Consider the following 19,546-nt stretch of genomic DNA (forward strand, 5'->3'; position numbering starts at 1 on the left):
TTTCAGATTGTAAGCCTAGAAAGTTAAACATAGCGGTACCACTTTACAATAAGACTCCATTATAAATGGTTTATAAATAGGTTATAAATAGGTTATTAATGAGGTTGTAAACCCTTTGTAAGTCATTAATAAGCCCTTTTAAATGAGTTATAATCACAATTTTTAAACATCGATGCGGGCTCACTATTTCGGAAGATCCCCATCTTGGCAACCCACTGTCTATCCCTTAACTGGCTCCTCTACTAGCCCAATTGCACATTCCCTACCATTCTTGGTATTAGCCCTCAGGAGGGGGGGTGGGGGGTGACAACGTGTGCCCCCCCCCCCCCAACATTTTTTTTTTTTTTTAGTAACATGGGACGCACACTATGGTCTTATCTGGGTTTCCAGAGCTAAAGTAGAACAACATGTTATTTGCTATGTTGTGTCTGGATGCTACTGGATGTCTAAAATTTCCCTCTGGATTAATAAAGTATCCATCCATCCAAGATCAAGTTACTGCTTACTACTCATTTCAGAACAAATCACCCTTTATTAATAATTTACTAACCTTTATAACGGGCAAAACGGAGTCTTATTGTAAAGTGTGAAACACATGATCATCTAGAAATCAGTTACTTACATTTATAACTGGCAAAACGGAGCCTTATTGTAAAGTGTGAAACAAATGACCCTTTATTAATCATTTACTAAACTTTATAACTGGCAAAACGGAGTCTTATTGTAAAGTGTGAAACAAATCACACTTTATTAATCATTTACTAACCTTTATAACTGGCAAAACGGAGTCTTATTGTAAAGTGTGAAACACATCATCATCTGGTATTCAGTTACTTACCTTTGTAACTGGCAAAACGGAGCCTTATTGTAAAGTGTGAAACAAATCACCCTTTATTAATCATTTACTAACCTTTATAACTGGCAAAACGGAGCCTTATTGTAAAGTGTGAAACAAATCACCCTTTATTTATCATTTACTAACCTTTATAACTGGCAAAACGGAGCCTTATTGTAAAGTGTGATACAAATCACCCTTTATATATCATTTACTAACCTTTATAACTGGCAAAACAGAGTCTTATTGTAAAGTGTGAAACACATCACCATATAGTAATCAGTTGCTTACCTTTATAACTGGAAAAAGGTAACCTTATTGTTAAGTGTGAAACACATCACCATCTACTAATGACTAAGTAAGCTTAAAACTTGCACAAAATGAACAGTATGACAAGAGAAATTAGGAAAACATATTTATTTGCACAAGAACAATATTGAAATGTAAACTGTCTGGCAATTCACATAAAAAAAAAATTCCTTCGGCTCTTAAAAAAAATAAAAACTATTTATCTGAGTTGAAGGGAGTGTGAGAGTGTGAGTGTGTGTGTGTGTGTGTGTGTGTGTGTGTGTGTGTGAACTCTACATTATAAAATCGAACAAATCAAGCTAATGTAAGAATTCAAATTAAACAATTAAATTTTGTTTGGCACAGGCTTGCCTCTCCTAATGGGGAGCAGTGTCCCCCCAGCTTTCATCCCCTCTATTTTAAGTTTGGCAGCTTCATCCAGCTGAATGGCCGCATCGCACCTTTTGGCAAAGGCCAACACTGTTTCTCCACCTCCTGGCCTGTTGGACACCAGCTCCTGATATAAATCAGGAGCTGCTAAGGCCAGCTCACCTATTGCCGATGTAGAAACAACAGTATTGCGGTCAATTCTATGTTTTCTAAAGGCCCTGGTCATGGTCTTGGTCTTGCGCAACATTTTCAGGATTGATTTGTACCGCCGTACAATTTCGTCTGGTGTTTGAACTGGAGAGGAAATTAAAAAAAAATTACACACATCTCAAAAACATACCGCTGCAAAGAATACCATACCAGACAATTGTACTTCAACACTATGGACTTGGTTGCTGTCGAACAATTCACACAAATGTATACATCTGTTCTACAATGTTTAACATTTACCAGCTGCATTGGCTATCCAAAAATCTATATCCAAAACCCCATATTTAGTATTTCTGAGGCAGCTAGTATTCTTTAGTGTGCCCACAAATCAAATTATATTCCAAAGCACTAGCATATCCATCTACCATTCTACACCAAAATCAAACTGTAAATCTAAACCAGAGAATGCAGCATGTTGTGTGATATTTACATTATCTACCAGTTCATACAGATGCATCTACAAAAATTGAATATTGTGGGAAAGTAAAAAAATAAAAAAAATCTAATTTAAATCATTAAGAGACACCTTAGAATCATTACACATAAAATGGCATGTTTCAAGCCTATGCCCATGTTTCAAGCCTATGCTCTTATCTTTTAACTTTTTTAATTAAATTAAATTTTTTTGAGATGCAACTGTACACTTTCCTTTAACAATCAGCTAAAACTTACCACGCTGCCGAAACTTCTTCAGCTCCTTATTCTTTTTGGCTCCCTTGAGGTGCTTCTTGAGGTGCTTCTTCTTCTTCTTGCGCTTCTTAGGCGAAGAGGAGGATGAGGAGGATGAGGATGATGAGGCTGATGAGGATGAGGATGATGTGGATTGTGATTCGATTTCATCGACCACACCTATATCCCCAACTGGTTCTTCCTTCACTAAAAAAATAAAATATCAATGTGATATTTATATGGGCAAATACAGCCCATCAATCATGGCAGTGGCTAATGTACTAAAAATGAAGGCTAAAATATTTTTTTATACATATATTCCCCCAGTACATGGTATAAAGACAATGCCCATAAAACTAAATTCTTTGCTGATTTAAATCTAGCTATGTACCTCTGACGGAAGCCAGTTGTCCCCGGAGAAAGTCCCTCTCTTTCTCCAGGTCCTCTATCCTTTTTGTTTGCCATTCGAGTTTGTCTTTCAAGTGACGAATCTCTAACTTGTCCTTTTGAAGAAGGACTGTTGCCGTAGGGGCTAGGTCAGAGGGAGAGCCTAAAAAAGAAATAATTAGAATAACAATAAAGCTCAATACTGTATTGTATATATGGGAATCACTGGGGATTTTATGATTTAAGTCAGAATCCTTTACAAATCCATCAAAAAAAAATATTACTGTGCCCGTCTGTCTCTTTACTGGCCCAGTCCTGTACCACGCTCACGCAGCACGCTCTCACGTGCACCCCGAATGACAGGCACACAGAGCCTGTCAGTCGGTGTGCACGTGAGAGCGTGCTGCGTGCGTGGTACAGGACTGGGCTCACTAGCCACTTACAATATGTAAACCCTCAACGACCCTTACCCGTTATTGTTTTCCAATGCGTGGCACTTAATATATCAGTGTTTCCCACACATTGACGAGACTATGGCGCACCGCCATAGTCTAATTTCGGCCGCCATAGTCTCTGCGTGCACATGAAGTTTTTTTTTTTTTTTTTTGCTCAGACGAAGTTCGTGTCGCTCTCATTAGGATTGCATGAAAGCACGAAGTTCGGCTGTCTGCCTGCGACTGTGCCGAAAACAAAACACTGTTGAGATATGTTAGTGTTTCCCCTATCATTGTATAAGGGGGGCGCCCCGCCCCCCAAACGGCACCCCCCCTGAAAGGTCAGGTTAACTTTGCTCAATTTAATTTTCTATAAAGCGCCAGATCACAACGGAAGTCAGTTAAGGATACCTTTCCTATAGAACAGGTCTATACTCTATAGCTTGTTATTTTATTAAATACAATAAATAGCTTAGTGTTATTTATCTTATTTGCACAACGGCATGTAATTTTTGTCACTAGATGATCGCGCGTTTACAATTGTCCTCTGCTCTCTGTATGCGCAAGGCGGACTTCTGCCCCGATGCGCACACGTTACTTTCTGTTTGAAGATAAGATAGCAGTTAGTAGTTGCCGGCCATCTAAACCATCTAAAATGCATATTTTGCTCGCAATATATTTGGAAATACAGACAAAAAGCTGTCCGATTTGAATGGGGGTATTTATTCATGTATATTTTGTCATCACTCGATCTTGAGAGATGTCTTCAAGTAACGTTAATGTTCCAAAGTGAAACATTCTAATGTGTGCACCAGGCTCAGAGAGTTACTAGCCAGACTAGCGGTAGCTACTGAAAGAATGCCATGGATCCAGCAAAGCGTAGAGCTAAACGAATGTATGAATATGAACACCGGGCGTTCTTGCCTGAATGGGAGGAATTATTTGCGGAGCGAAATGGAAAACCCCTTTGCTTAATATGCAGACGTCACGGTCGCATTTTAAAGCCTTGAACTTGGATGCTAACATAGCCCAGGAGTTCCTAAAAGCAGAGCTGGGCAAGCACAAGGTACATTCTTTGATACATCAGTCAGAGAAACAGATTCGGCTAAGTACTCTGAAACGGTCACGTTGGCATCGTATCAGGTGTCATGGAATATTGCTCGATCAAAAAAGTAATATAGTGAGGGAGAGTTTGAAAATTGAACAGAGGATATCTGACATTAACTATAATGAGCACCTTTAGACCATTATAGTCTTCAATATGTTTATTTTTGTGCCATATTTTAAATCTACATTTGTTAATTTCTCTTCCTAAAACAAAGGGAGGCAACTGCTGATACCAAGCTCTTCTCCAGGCACAGTCTGTTTCTCTGCTTTGTTTTGATCAGTCATTGCAGAGAAGGAGGCCTCACATTAATATGTGGAGGCAAAGTGTAGTAGCTGTTCCTAAGCTTTCTCTCCCGGTTCAGGGTGCTCTTGCTTCACACAAATCCCAAACAAAATCTAGGATATGTTTATTCTTCAATATGTTTATATTTGTGCCATATTTTAAATCTCAAGTTGTTAATTTATCTTCCTAAAACCCACTAGAGGACACTATTTAAAAGGTTATTTAAAAAAAAAATCTTATGGGGGAGCATGCCCCCAGACCCCCCTAGTTTTGCTGGGTCACAGGAAAAATAATAGGTTTTATCCCCCCCAAAAGTTGGAAGCTCCTGCGAAATCCTGCGCCCGCCGCGCGTCATCCACCAACCCCCCGCCCCCCCCCCGCCCGGACATGTGCGCGCCACGCACCCCCCCCCCCCCCCCATAGTCTCCAAAATTTCTGTGGGAAACACTGTATATCGTTCAGTTATTTATTTGTCTTAAAGTACTTGGCAATTAAAAATATTTGCAGTGGATCACGTTATGTACTTCATATAAGAACCCCCCTAGACAGCTACAGCCAAGGATATAATCTATAACTGAAATGTATCTTTAGGTGGCCACCGAAATAACTCCAATGCAGACAACTCCCTACTAATAGCTTGTTTTAGCTAGATAGCAACTTGGTTTAAAATTAACTTTTATGTCCACCTGCAAATGTCTAGTGAAGTTCAAATTTGACCACTCTGTTAATTTCCAACCCTGGTTAGCAACCTTATAATTGATAAACTACCGTTATGTGGCGGGCTGGTAATGTTAGGTAGCTATCTAGGTAGGTAGATTGCTAGCTAGGTAGCTAGCTACCGAGTAGCTTAATAAACTGGCTAGATAGTAAAATAACAATGAAAACTTACTATCTCGTTTATCCGGCACCTTACGTTTTTGTGTCCTCTTGGGACGGGAACTAGCTGAAGTTCCAGCGGAACATGACTCTTTCGCTTTGGGCTCCATTCTCACATAAAGGGAAAGACGGTACCTGGGGACGTGTGCTCTATATATACCGGTGGATGGGACTGGTACAGGCAGCTGCAACTGTCTGTGATTGGATGTTTCTATATAATTGTCTGTGGTTGGATATTTTACTTTACCTCGCTCTGGCGCCCAAATCTTTTTTGGTTCGTTTTTTTGCCTAATGTAAAACGACCATAAATCGATTGCCCCAACACAAACATATTTTTAAGGGATTCATTTTATTCTCATTGTCTGTCTGCTGAATTCTAGGGGCACACTTAGAACTGCCCCTCAACCCAAAGAACATTTTGGGACGTCTTGATAGCGCTCGTGTATTGTTTCCATAGCAGCAGTCTTAAGTTTGTAACGCTGCCCCAGAGGGTAAGCATTGCTTCAGATCAGGGGTTAAAAAAAAATAAAAATCTCCCGCTCATCGAGTCCATCGCATCTGCGCGCCACAAGAGGGGCTCACCCATCCCACACACCAGACAGAAGAAGTTTGCCTCTCTGCGGTAGGTTCACTTTATAAACTTTCAAATTGGTAAATGCAAGAATGTCTATAACATATGACATGTATTTTATATGATATGTATGTATTGTGTTGGTGGTGATGCAGTTTTGTCAATGGGCAAAACGTTATATTTTTCACCTGACCACGAGGTTCTGTATGCGTAGGGTACTGTGATTAGATGTGAATTTCGCTAGGAACTTTCCAGGCTTCAAATGCATTGTTTAATTTGACAGCGGCTGAGGCTATTTATTGATACGTCTTTTAATCTTTAATCTTTGTATAGTGCGGGGGTCGGAAATAGGCGGACAGGACCGAGACACAATTGCAAAAAATAAATACAAAATTATAATAATATATATATGTATATATATATATAATAATTTTGACCAAGCGGTTTTAGCAACTGATGTTTGCGTGACTTTTATAAACCCTTTAAATACATTAAATTAACCATAACTTTATGGCAGGCTATATTTTTGTTTAAACTTTATAATGCCAGTAGCCAATCAGATGATAGCCTACACTACGCAGCACGGGCTCGCTGTTAAAGCTGCGAGCTGTGGGACTGGTCGCACGAGCTGCAGACAAATTGACTGAAGAAAAGCCTGCGTGTGAGTTGAGAGGGAAAGTAAAGCAAGATTCATTGCAGTACGCGGTTGAAGAGAAAGATGGCATGCTCTAAAAAGCGTCACTGCCCAACAACGAGCAAACGAGTGCATGAGTGCTGTAGCTGAAACTTTGCTAGGGAATATGCTGGTCACTATGTTTAATGTTAATATGGAAAACGACAATACACACTGATGAAATATTATTGAAATGTAGACCTTCATTTGATCTGATAGTAAGTTGTTGACCAAACAGACACTGATACTATTAGCGCCTAAAGTACTTATATTGGCTAAATATGCCCCTGAATCATAATGCACACCTTGACTGTTGGTACATAAAACACATGCAGTCCTATATCAGTGAAATCAACGGTCATAAAAAAAATGTTTGATAGACCTCCGGACCCAAGCTTGAGGACATTTTTTTAAACTGGACCCCTTAGAATTTTAATTGGATACCCCTGGTATAGTGGGCTCATATCAATAGAAACAAATGGTAGGTGTTAAATGTATCCCTATCGAAATGCTAACTAGGCTACTCATTCAATTCCTCCAGCTAGCTAGTAGTCATTAAATAAATATATGTTAATAAAGGTATGTTAATAATTTTGTTATATAAAAAAACCTTTTTGTGTTGTGATGGAAATGATTATTTTTTTTCTTAATGTTAGAATAAAATGACAAAAATGATATAATGTTTAAATAATTTTGTCACACGTTTCTCTGGATTCTGTTGAACTGTCTTGCAATATCTACTTCATCTAGTCTGAGTTTTGTTTGTCCATGTAAATTATACCAAAAGTAAAAATGTGTTATCATAAAGGTATGTCAGAGATCTTGTTAATTGTCGGTGTCTACTCCCTCAGCAAAATGTCTCTGAAAAAGAAGTTGTTGGCCCGGATTGAGGGAAAACAAACAAAACGCAGGACACTGAAACTGATAAAGTGGATGCAGAAGAAACATCTTCTGAAGAAAAAGCTCAGATGCACTCTCTGCCACCACAAGATGAGAATGGTATCTGTGATGAAGACAGACCAATACATCTGGTATGTGATATGGCGTAACAATGTCAGTGAATGGAACAACATGACACTATGATTATCATCAACGTGATCATTCTTCTTTCATCTAATTATTATTATTCTTTCTACTACTGTATAGATTAATACATTGAAAGGCACGTCTAAGTCATTTCATTAAAAGTAATGCATTGTGACGTGTGTACAATATATCACTACAATAATATACACACACACACACACACACACATACAGTATATATAATTATTATATATGAATTGTATATTTAAAAAGAAATGTGGTATGTTCTCAGGTACTGTCAAAGAGCAGGTCATGGGAAAGTCTCCAGAACGATCAGAGCTGGCTCCTTTTTTGAAAGATCAAAATCATCGCTTTTCAGTTGGATGAAATTCATTTACAGGTGCTGTGCTGTGATTTTGCATCAACAAAAATAACTTACTGTAAACATTAGGGAGGTCGCTGATTAACACTTGCATCTCAGTGTTGCGATGGTTTTTAAAAAATCAGAAAGTAGTAAAAAAGGTATTAAAAAGGTATTAAATGTAGCTTAAGGCTTGCTGTATATACCCTGTTACAGTACACATATGGCTACAGAAATCTTATCAATGTTTTAAATATTATTCCTCCCTACCACAGATTCTCACAAGGGCTCAGGCTCAGACAGATTGACATGGTCGATGATGGTATTGCTGGCAGCTCCAGAACCCTGACTAATATGGCAAGACGCATACGAGGGGTCTGTATTTGCGCAATGGACAGACACAGAAGGAAGAGCAGACAGTGTCTTGGTGGTCACAAAGAATTTGTTGTGATAGATGAGAGCTGCTTCCGCCATCAGCGAAAGGTTTGTATCTTTCCAGTTTGATTAAAATGTGAGCTCCTTAAAGACACCACTATTTTGTGCTAACCAAATAACCAACCATCTGTCAGATGCACATTTATCACCCAAGCCTGCACATGGACATGCACACACACACAAACACATACAAGTTAGAAATAAGGTTTTTATTTGTGACCTTCTTCAATGTAATATAAGTAAACTATTTGTATTGAGTATTTGTGTCTGGGAGCTTCTGGGCGATTCATGTTCGGCAGTTAAATGAAAATCTGTTTAATGGGAACTATTTAATAATTCATATATTTTAAAAATCTTGTCTGTATTATACACTGGGCTCTGTTGTACAAGATAATCAAACATTTGTATTGCTGGAGTTATCAATATGGACAATTTTTGTATAATCATCAATAAAGGATGTTATACAATGCCCCTGATAACTAGTATGGCATTTTGTACAAAGATTTTTGGTGTAATTTGTGTACATTTTTTTGATATTATGTTGTGATTTTTTTTTTTTTTTTTAGTATGCACGGGGACGATTTGGCAGAACCTGGAGAAGGAAGAAATGGGTTTTTGGAATGGTGGGAGTTCGAGACAAAAGGCGGAGACTAGTGTTGAAACTAGTTGAAAAAAGGTCAAGACGCCACCTTGTCCCTGTGATAAGACAGCATGTGAAGTCAGGAAGTAGAATTATTAGTGATGAGTGGAGGGCATACAAAAACGTGCTAGGAAACCTGGGGTACAAACACTACACTGTAAACCACAGCAGGTGGTTTGTGAATCCCCAGTCTGGCAGTCATACCCAACATGTGGAAAGAGCTTGGGTGACCATCAAAGGGCAAGTGCGTAGACTTAGGGGAAATCGCACAGAGAGTTTGTTGGAGGAACACCTCAAGGTCCTTGAATGGTCATCATGGCTTGGCTCTGGTCACCCTGATGGGCCACTAGGACGCCTGCTGAAAGATATGAGAAAAGCCTTTCCAGTGTGAATGAGTTTATTTATGTCTGACACACACACTCTTTCAAACTCCATGTGTATGCCCTTCCCCTCTGTCATACAGATTGTTTATTTATTTTTTAAGAGCCCAAGGACATTTTGTTTTTTGTTAATTACCATAGAGTAGGGCTACGCAGTTTTAGTTAAGACAGTTTAAATGAATGGTGTAAATAAATGTGATTTCATAATATCTTTGTTGTTGTCTTACTGTTCATTTTGTGAATGTGTTATTAGGGAAGTTATAAAGCTTACTTACACATTAGTAAATGGTGATGTGTTTCACACTTTACAATAAGTCTCCGTTTGGCCAGTTATAAAGGTTAGTAACTGATTACTAGATGATGAAGTGTTTCACACTTTACAATAAGACTCTGTTTTGCCAGTTATAAAGGTTAGTAAATGATATATAAAGGGTGATTTGTATCACACTTTACAATAAGGCTCTGTTTTGCCAGTTATAAAGGTTAGTAAATGATAAATAAAGGGTGATTTGTTTCACACTTTACAATAAGGCTCCGTTTTGCCAGTTATAAAGGTTAGTAAATGATTAATAAAGGGTGATTTGTTTCACACTTTACAATAAGGCTCCGTTTTGCCAGTTACAAAGGTAAGTAACTGAATACCAGATGATGATGTGTTTCACACTTTACAATAAGACTCCGTTTTGCCAGTTATAAAGGTTAGTAAATGATTAATAAAGTGTGATTTGTTTCACACTTTACAATAAGACTCCGTTTTGCCAGTTATAAAGTTTAGTAAATGATTACTAAAGGGTCATTTGTTTCACACTTTACAATAAGGCTCCGTTTTGCCAGTTATAAAGGTAAGTAACTGATTTCTAGATGATCATGTGTTTCACACTTTACAATAAGACTCCGTTTTGCCCGTTATAAAGGTTAGTAAATTATTAATAAAGGGTGATTTGTTCTGAAATGAGTAGTAAGCAGTAACTTGATCTTGGATGGATGGATACTTTATTAATCCAGAGGGAAATTTTAGGACATCCAGTAGCATCCAGACACAACATAGCAAATAACATGTTGTTCTACTTCAGCTCTGGAAACCCAGATAAGACCATAGTGTGCGTCCCATGTTACTAAAAAAAAAAAAAAAATGTTGGGGGGGGGGGGCACACGTTGTCACCCCCCACCCCCCCTCCTGAGGGCTAATACCAAGAATGGTAGGGAATGTGCAATTGGGCTAGTAGAGGAGCCAGTTAAGGGATAGACAGTGGGTTGCCAAGATGGGGATCTTCCGAAATAGTGAGCCCGCATCGATGTATAAAAAGTGTGATTATAACTCATTTATAAGGGCTTATTAATGACTTACAAAGGGTTTACAACCTCATTAATAACCTATTTATAACCTATTTATAAACCATTTATAATGGAGTCTTATTGTAAAGTGGTACCGAAAGATTGGTATAAAGTGTTGTGGACTCATGAGTCCAGGTTTGAATAGTTTGGCAACAAGCGAAGAGTGTATGTTTAACAAAGTGAGGGGGAGAGATATAAAAATTAGTGTCTAGCCAACAGTTAGACAAGGAGGGGGTAGTATTATGGTGTGCCATTTAATCCTCGGGAACAGATGACTTTGGCGAAATTGATGGCATCATGGATAAGAAAGTATACCATAACATTCTGGTGAGGCATGGAGTACCTTCTGGGAGTGGCGTTAATGGGCCTGGATTTATTTTCCAAGAGGACAAGGACCCTAAACATTCTTGTAACTATTGCCAGTACGACCTGTGGCAGAAGGAATCTTCTGGAACATTGAAAATTATGGACCGGCCCCCTCAAAGTCCGAACCTCAAACCCATCAAGCAAATTTGGGGCGAGTTGGAAAATAAACTGGACAAATCTAGTGTACATTCAAAGGAAAGCCTTTGGCTTGAGTTGCAGAAGGCATCGGATAACATTAGTGTTGAAGTTCTCAAGAAATATTGACTCTATGCCAGAGAGATGTGCTGCTGTAATTGCTGCCAAAGGTGGGCGTACCAAATATTAGAGTTAAAAGTGGATAAAAACAGTAGGAATCACTTCATCTGATATTTGTTGTGCTCAGAACAACCATCTGCATGTTTCATTTACATTATGAAATTAAATAATGTTTCGGAGACAAAAAAAGGTCAATATTCTCAGATGTGTAAGGTGTTCTAATAATTTTGGCCACCACTGTATATATACCGCAAAGTACGAATGTATTGAGCTTTCTGCAGAACAGCGCCATCGGCAGAACTGAACGACAGAACATTACAATATTTACGGTAATTCATAGCTTTCAGTGACGGGACTACAATGGGTAGTACAGCCTTTAGTACTGCTTTTATTGCAAGCTCCAAAAATAAGGCTACCTTACTGCGTGTCTCAGAAAAGTTGACACAGAAGACGTCTAGAATCAGCTGGCAACAACGTGGGCGGATTTTAATGCGATAAAAACACAATACAGGCTTGTATCCTCGCCTATTTGAAGAGCCAACCGATCAACAACTGTCTGGCATTTTACTACCTATAGGTCAGACAATTTTAAAGCGGGGGTTTTAAATAACCTTGAATGAAAGATGGTCAGTTCCTGTATAAGTTCCAGTGGTAGACAGGTGTTAAATGTATTTCTTGCCTGCATGCTGTTAACTCTGACATGACGTGAAAACTATGAAAGCCAATTACCGTAAATATTGTAAGGTTCAGTCTTCAAGTCTGACATGTACTGAACATTTACATTTACATTTACATTTACATTTACATTTACATTTAACATTTATATTTTACATTTAACACTTATATTTAACATTTATATATAACACTGAACATTTACGTTTATTACGTTAAGAGAATACTTACATCCGTATTCGCAAACTCATCTCCAAACTTCAGGACTTAAACCTCAATGCTACACTGTGTAACTGGGTATTGGACTTCCTGACGATTCGCACACAGAGTGTACAACTGGGGAAGCATCACTCTTCAAATCTGACCATCAGCACTGGCGCCCCACAAGGTTGCGTGCTCAGCCCACTTTTATACACCCTCTACACCCATGTCTGTACTCCCTCCTGCCCATCCAACTACATCTTCAAATGTGCAGATGATACAACAGTGCTTGGCCTCATCTCCAACAACGATGAGGCTGCCTACAGGCAAGAAGTGGGAAACCTGGCAGTCTGGTGTTCAGAGCACAACCTCAGTCTCAACATTAAGAAAACAAAAGAGATGATCATTGACTTCCGGAAGTCTGCCCAGCACAATCACCATCTCCCACTCTACATCAACGGTGAAGAGGTTGAGCGAGTCACCTCTGTTAAGTTTCTGGGTCTGACACTGACGGAGGAGTTGTCCTGGGTCAAAAACACAGCTTCCGTTTTGGGGAAGGCCCAAAGAAGTTGAGGAAAGAACACCTTCCTCAGAGGCTGCTGTATAACTTCTACCGCTGCGCTGTAGAGAGTGTGCTAACATACAGTACTGCCTGAATGTATGGTTCTACAGCTGCACAAAGGCGGAGCAGGCAGCCATCCAGAGGCTGATTAAAACAGCGGGAAGGATCATTGGAGCAGAGCTGCCCGACATCTTTTCCAACTCCTCCTCCCGTTGCCTGAAGCGCTCTAAACGCATCCTCACAGACCCTTCCCATCCTGCCCATCATCTGTTCCTGTTACTCCCGTCAGGGAAAAGGTTCAGATCAAAAAAGGCACGCACCTCCAGGATGGCAAAGAGCTTTTATCTCTGTGCAATAAGGCTCCTCAACAGCTCACCCACCCCCCTTCAAAGCTCCTCAACAGCTCAACCCCCCCCCCCCCCCCCTTCATCTTCCCCCGGCCCAGCCCGCACCGCCCCCCATGGACTGTATTCTAACACTTGATGCACCTCAATATGTAGTATATTGCTTTTTTAATGTATGATATTTATTAATCTATTTATTAATTGATATTTATTATTATTTAGCCCTGGAAGAAGTCTGTTGCTGCCCCTTCTGTCTCATTGTCTTTGTGGCAATGACAATAAAGTACTTTGAACTTTGAACTTTGAACTTTGAACTTGAACTATATTTACATTTAACATTTATATTAAACATTTACATTTAGATGAAACGTTTATGTTATTCAACAACTTTGTGTTACTGCCAAACATTATCCTTGGAAAAATTATTGCATGAATTTACATGAATATCTCTCTAAATGTTTGAAAAAGTGACATTTCAACCTGCAACATTTTACAAACGCCGCCCCATAGAGTCATGTTGAATGCCCTCCATTTGTAATTATTTGTCTTACAGTAGATGGATGGAGCTTGAATCTTTTGGAAATGGTCTTATAGCTTTCCCCAGACTGATGGGCTGTCAGTACCTTCTTCCTGATGTCCTTGGATATCTCCTTTCCTCTCTGCATCTGTGTGGGTACACCTTGGCACTACAGTAGTTTGGGTGGTTTTCCTAAGGATGTCTCATTTGATTGGTTTGCTTAATTGACAAATTAAATGTGTTTCAAAACACCACATTTCCAAATGTGAAAAGCTGAATCTGTTACCTACTTTACCTATGCAGCTGGGGATTCACTTACTTTTGCACATACACTAATTCCATGTTTCATGTAGTTTTGTTGCTCTCACACAATTCCCTCTAAACAAGTACATGCAATTGATAAACATAAACCTGCCATTTCATATATGGAAAACTGGTGTTGATAAAAAAGAAAAATAATGGTAAAACAACAGAAAACTCTAAACTGCTGAAAGGATTCACATACTTTCAAGCAGCACTGTACATGTATACACTATATGACGTATCCCATCTTCTTTTAAATGGGATTCCTATGTGAAAGAGGGAGAAAGATCTTTTCTACCTGTCAGAGTTACCGTGCATTCCCATGTATAGGCTGCACGAAGAACTGCAGACATTTGACAAAATCAATGTATAAACTGAAGATAAAAGTCTGGAAATTACGGTTAGTAGCAAAAGTAGTGTTTGTATGTATATGTACAGTATAGCTTGTGTAAATGTGTGTGTTTCAAATAAGTGCCATAGCAACAGGTTTTCTCTGGCTCCATGCCTGAACGCTGGTCTTGTGTCATGGTGATACTGAAACTGAGGTCAAACTGATAAACACTTCCTGTTCCTGTTTGATATGGCATCAGTGACATCTTGACATCATTTTTACTTCTACCATCCTTGTGAACTGAAGCCAGAAGGCTCTAGAGAGTCTTTCGTGAGCACATGCAGGACCTTCTGTGAGGCTTGTGGAGTGTGTTTATACTCACTGGAGGGCTTTTGCAGGACCTTCTGTGAGGCTTGTTGAGTGTGTTTATACTCACTGGAGGGCTTTTCACAGTCATTTTCACCAGACACAGCTGGGAGAACTGTATACAGGTAAGCTCACCATGATTCTTACAATAATCTTTTTTTTTTTTTTTTTTTATAAAAAGTCACAGAAGTTGAATTAGGTGTATTGTAAGGGTACGGGTTTGATTTTGCCTGACCTGATCCAGTTGCAATTGGAGATTGCATAATAAGTGTCTTGTAAAGTTGATATTGGCCTTTTCACAAGTTAAAAGCAAAACTTATATTTTGCATCAGAACAATGTACTTTTACTCGATATCTTATTTGTAACTCAAAATATTTTCAACCAAACAAGCCAAACTTTAACTTATAGTAAACCTTAAGCTGCGCAAAATGAACTGTTGAGTAGTTTTCTCATGTTTAACACCTTGCAAGTGTGGGTGATGCTACAAATCTTTTCTGGTCAATCACTAAATGCTTCCTGTGAAAGCTACCCTTGGTATGACTCAGATAGATACTAAAGTCTGTGTGTCCTCCTGCGTGTGTGTACGTGTGTGTGTTAATGAGTGTGTCTCTGTGTGTGTGTGTGTTTTCTTCTCGCTGAAATATCAGTAAACTAGTAACTGGTATGAGAAATAACATACAAGTCAAATGTGTTAATGAGGTGCTGCATCAGGGTCAATGTACTTTTATTCAATTTCTTGTTGATGACATAAAATGAATGTTCGTCACAAAAATAAAGTAGCAGCAGGTTTTGTCAGGCTCAGCACATTGCAAATATCATGCAAGCTGCAACTTGTTTCTTATTTCTTTTTGTTCCATCTTGGTGGTGATTTTTTATGTACTTACATCTGTAGTTAGGCGGACTGATGTATGGAGTGAGTAAGTATATACTGATATCTGTAGTTAGGCTGACTGCTGTATGGAGTGAGTAAGTATGTAATTACATCTGAAGTTAGGCTGACTGATGTTTGGAGTGAGTAAGTATGTACTTACATCTGTAGTTAGGCTGACTGATATCTGTAGTTAGGCCTTCTGCTGTTTGGAGTGAGTAAGTATGTACTTACATCTGTGGTTAGGCTGACTGCTGAGATGTTTGCCTGTGTGTTTCCCCTTCAAATTTAGATAAACTTGATCACACCCTGAAAAAGTGTTGGCATATTTATTACCAACTTGGAAGTGGGTACCCCTGGCAGAGGGACCCCCTGAATTGAGAACACACACAATTATATTACTTATACTATCCAGTGATCACACAACTCGTTTTATGGCCAACTTGCCAAAAAAATGTTGATCAATTTTCAACTATTGAAATGTGTCAGTTGTAGCGCCCCCTACGGATGAAATTTCAGGAAATTTGGCCTTCGTCAAAAGAATGTAGTAGTGACACAGCTTATCAAATTTGGTGAAGTCTGACTCTTTACGTCATAAGATATTGGCTAATGAAGCACTGAATTTCAGCCTTTTATTAATCCATCGAAGAATCTTATCTAGGGTCATGCGCCTTCTAGAGGCCAACTTGCCAACTAGTGGTTGTCAAGCAATTACCAAAAAATGCTTAGAGCCTACCGCACTTCAGGGGGTGCTACCCAGAAGTGACACGCCCACCTAAGAACGCTAACATTTTATTCCATAAAAGCCATGTGGGACTAGTATATGATATTGTTGAGAAAATTAAAAAAACTTTGACGAACACCATACAACCGCCCTGCATTGCAGCGCAACTTTCTGTTTTTTTTTGTACAGCTAGAACACTATACAATTCTGAGTGGTGAAGATGGAAGATGACATTTAAAGCAAGAATCTTCAATGGTTTCAGAGATACAGACCAAGTCTAGTACATATTAATTTCTAAAGAATTCAAATCATTTCCACTGTGCTCTGTGTCTGCAGCTCAAATCGGTGTGAAGACTGACGAGATGTGGTGATGCGTGGTGTGTAAATATCTTCCCTGAAAGGCTCCTCATTGATACATTCATCAGGACACACCTGGTAAAGTCTTCTGCAGGTGAGCTCACAGTGACACTTATAATTTATGACACCATCAACAATTTTAAGTTTTTATTTGCAAATAAATATATCCTGATGATATAAAAGGTATAAAAGTTGAGAGTTAATGTTTGTTAATTTAAGATTCCAGTACAACTTCTTTACCTGATCTACTTTATAGGTGTCCTGTTTTACAGAAATATTGGGACACCTGCCAGCCAATCAAAGAGAATTTCTCATTTATCTGCCTAGAGACAAGGAGCACAAGTTCTATCTGTAAAGAGGAAGAACCTTATAACCACAGTGCAGCATACAGCATCACCAAACATTTTACCACCACAATTGGAAATGTTGACTCTGGACATTGAAATGCTCTCAGTCCAGGAAAAGTATATATGTTTTATAATACAGCATTTTAAACTAAGTGGTTTCTTTTTAGTTGCACATGAATATATTCAGAAGTGTAAAAGTTGATGTGAGTAAAGGCTTGTGGATGTCTAGAACTTTTGTAATTTGATCTTTCTACAGACAAAGAGTCCAACTGAAATGGAGGAACTTCACAACCAGACATCAGCATACAACAACACTGGGCCTACAGTGATTTTAGATCACTTTTACAACATCGCCTTGATCGTTCACTGTCTAATTTTCGCTGTTGCACTCCCTGTAATAAGCGTGGCTATTTATGGATTGCAATCTAAAGTCGAAACCAGTGATGTTGCTCCTGTGTATGTTATAAACCTCTTAATTTCTGATCTGATTCAAATTTCTGCCAGAATGATTTTGGGTATATTAAGAAAAATGCATTTGCTTAAAGTAATGTTTACATTCGAGTTGATCTACATGTTTGGTGTGGCACTTAACATTTGCTTCATGGAGTGTATATCTGCAGAGAGATATGCAATGATCGCTCACCCTGTTAGGTACCGAAATATGCGAAACTTGAGGACATCAGTGTTTGTGTCTGTCGCTGTTTGCATATGGTCTGTCATCTTGACCATCACAAGCATCTATTTGTTTGAGGTTGTGCTTGTGCTTTTGCTGCTGCCTTACCCCCTGGTGGTGTTCTTTTTTGTGGGGACATGGAAGGCCCTCTCCAAGACATCAGTACCTCGTTATGACCAGAGACAGATTAAGGCAATCCTGGGTCTTGTTCTTTGTATTTACACCATCTTATTCCTACCATATATAGTGAGGTTGATTATTGATAAATTATCATCTGTAATTATTGATCATGCTTCTAGCCTTAAGTGGAGAATTATTTGTGGATTTCTCATAGCATTGAACCCCCTATTTGATTCTCTACTTTATGTGCTCATGAGGAAGGATGCTAAATATATCTTTAGTGCTCTTTTGTGCTGTTTTTATAAGAGACATGAAGAAAACACAGATCCAACAAATGTGACAGAAGCCCAAGTCTAAGTTAAAGGAGCTATCTGTAGCCCAAACATAATATGTTTTGTTGAATGAAACACAAAGAAATGGACCCGCCAGTAGAAGAACCAACCCTAACATACCTCACTATCAACAAAGCCAAGCCATGTTTTAAAAAAATGTAATAAAGATGTATGCTTGCTGAAACTGCTTAAAAGTAAAATAAAAGCCAGGAAACAGCCATTGATAGAGTAAAACATGCTGTGCTAAAAATGTGCTTGAGTGAAATGTGCGAGGCAGAGCAGAAAGAACAGGCTGGGTCCGGAAATGTACAATGGGGCCTTGAGTGTCGTTGTGAAATGTTCAAATAGAGAAAACAGGGAACCAGAGGACATGTATGTTTCAAGCAAGACTCTAGCCACCATAATGGTTTACCTAATATGGTGAAAACTGTAGCTTACAGAGCTGCAAAGAGCTGCAAAAAGTATAAAAAGGGAGCACGCAAGTGGCTCACTCTCTGACTTTGGTGGAAACTTCTTTGGTAGAGATTCTAGCGTCATACGATAGAGCTGAGTGCAGACTGTTAGAATACCTCGTGAGAACTATCTTTAGTGAGAAACTTGGTTTGAACAGGAGGCACATTTATCTGAATAGTAAGAAGTTAACTTGTGCTTATATTGTTGTACTTATTGTAATAAAACTTTGAGAAGCTTTTAAATACAAAACCTTGGTTTTGAGTTTTTAATGGTTTGAGTTCTCTCCCCGCGTCTGACTGTACCCACCTCCCTTTATACACAAAGTCGAATTCATTAGTCTCCTTCAATCGTCTCTGCCTTATCGCCAGAAGATCGCTTTGGTAAAGGGAGTTGCCTCTCTCTCTCTCTAGATGGGAGCACGTTTAGGTGATCACCTGGTTGCCCTAGGGGTCCTTTCTCGTATCTTGACTATAAGACATTACTAAAGGGCTGTTGGTAGACTGCGACTTGGTTCCGTATTGAAAAGTCAAAATGAGGTGTGTGGCCTAAAACTACGAGGGTTAACCGTGAAAGCACTCAAAACGCTTGAGCACTTGAAAAGCACGCTTAGCTTAGCTTGTTATCCTTAAAACAAGCCTACTGCTCCGAAAAAAGGCTACACACAGCAGTTGGAGTTACTTCATTCCAGGCTCCAATAAGGATAACATATAATTTAACAAATAATGTTTAAAATAACACTATGGGGTTTCTGGAGCCGCCAGGTAGGGGGTTACTTTCTGCCGATGAAAGTCAGGCCAGGCAGAGAGGCCTACGTGCAGAGAGGTCAGGCCAAACAGAGAGGCCTGTTTTCTAAAA

General features: G+C 39.0%; 1 protein-coding gene and 1 pseudogene across 2 annotated transcripts; one reads left to right on the forward strand and one right to left on the reverse strand.

The window, feature by feature from the left end:
• Positions 1 to 1,469: 1,469 nt before the first annotated feature.
• LOC308373525 (uncharacterized protein) lies at positions 1,470 to 5,589 on the reverse strand (the record flags this gene model as incomplete). The annotated part of the gene is made up of 3 exons (XM_080849099.1): positions 1,470 to 1,807; positions 2,396 to 2,599; positions 5,493 to 5,589. 3 exons carry the CDS (start codon positions 5,587 to 5,589, stop codon positions 1,470 to 1,472), a joined length of 639 nt encoding a protein of 212 aa, XP_080705225.1.
• A 7,203-nt stretch (positions 5,590 to 12,792) lies between these two features.
• LOC308373526 (G-protein coupled receptor 4-like) lies at positions 12,793 to 18,263 on the forward strand (annotated as a pseudogene). The gene is made up of 3 exons: positions 12,793 to 12,961; positions 16,811 to 16,860; positions 17,370 to 18,263. The product of its transcript is annotated as a G-protein coupled receptor 4-like (transcript).
• The last annotated feature ends 1,283 nt before the right edge of the window (positions 18,264 to 19,546 follow it).

This window comes from Sprattus sprattus (assembly GCF_963457725.1).
Source record: "Sprattus sprattus genome assembly, chromosome: 12".
Lineage (NCBI taxonomy): Eukaryota > Metazoa > Chordata > Actinopteri > Clupeiformes > Clupeidae > Sprattus > Sprattus sprattus.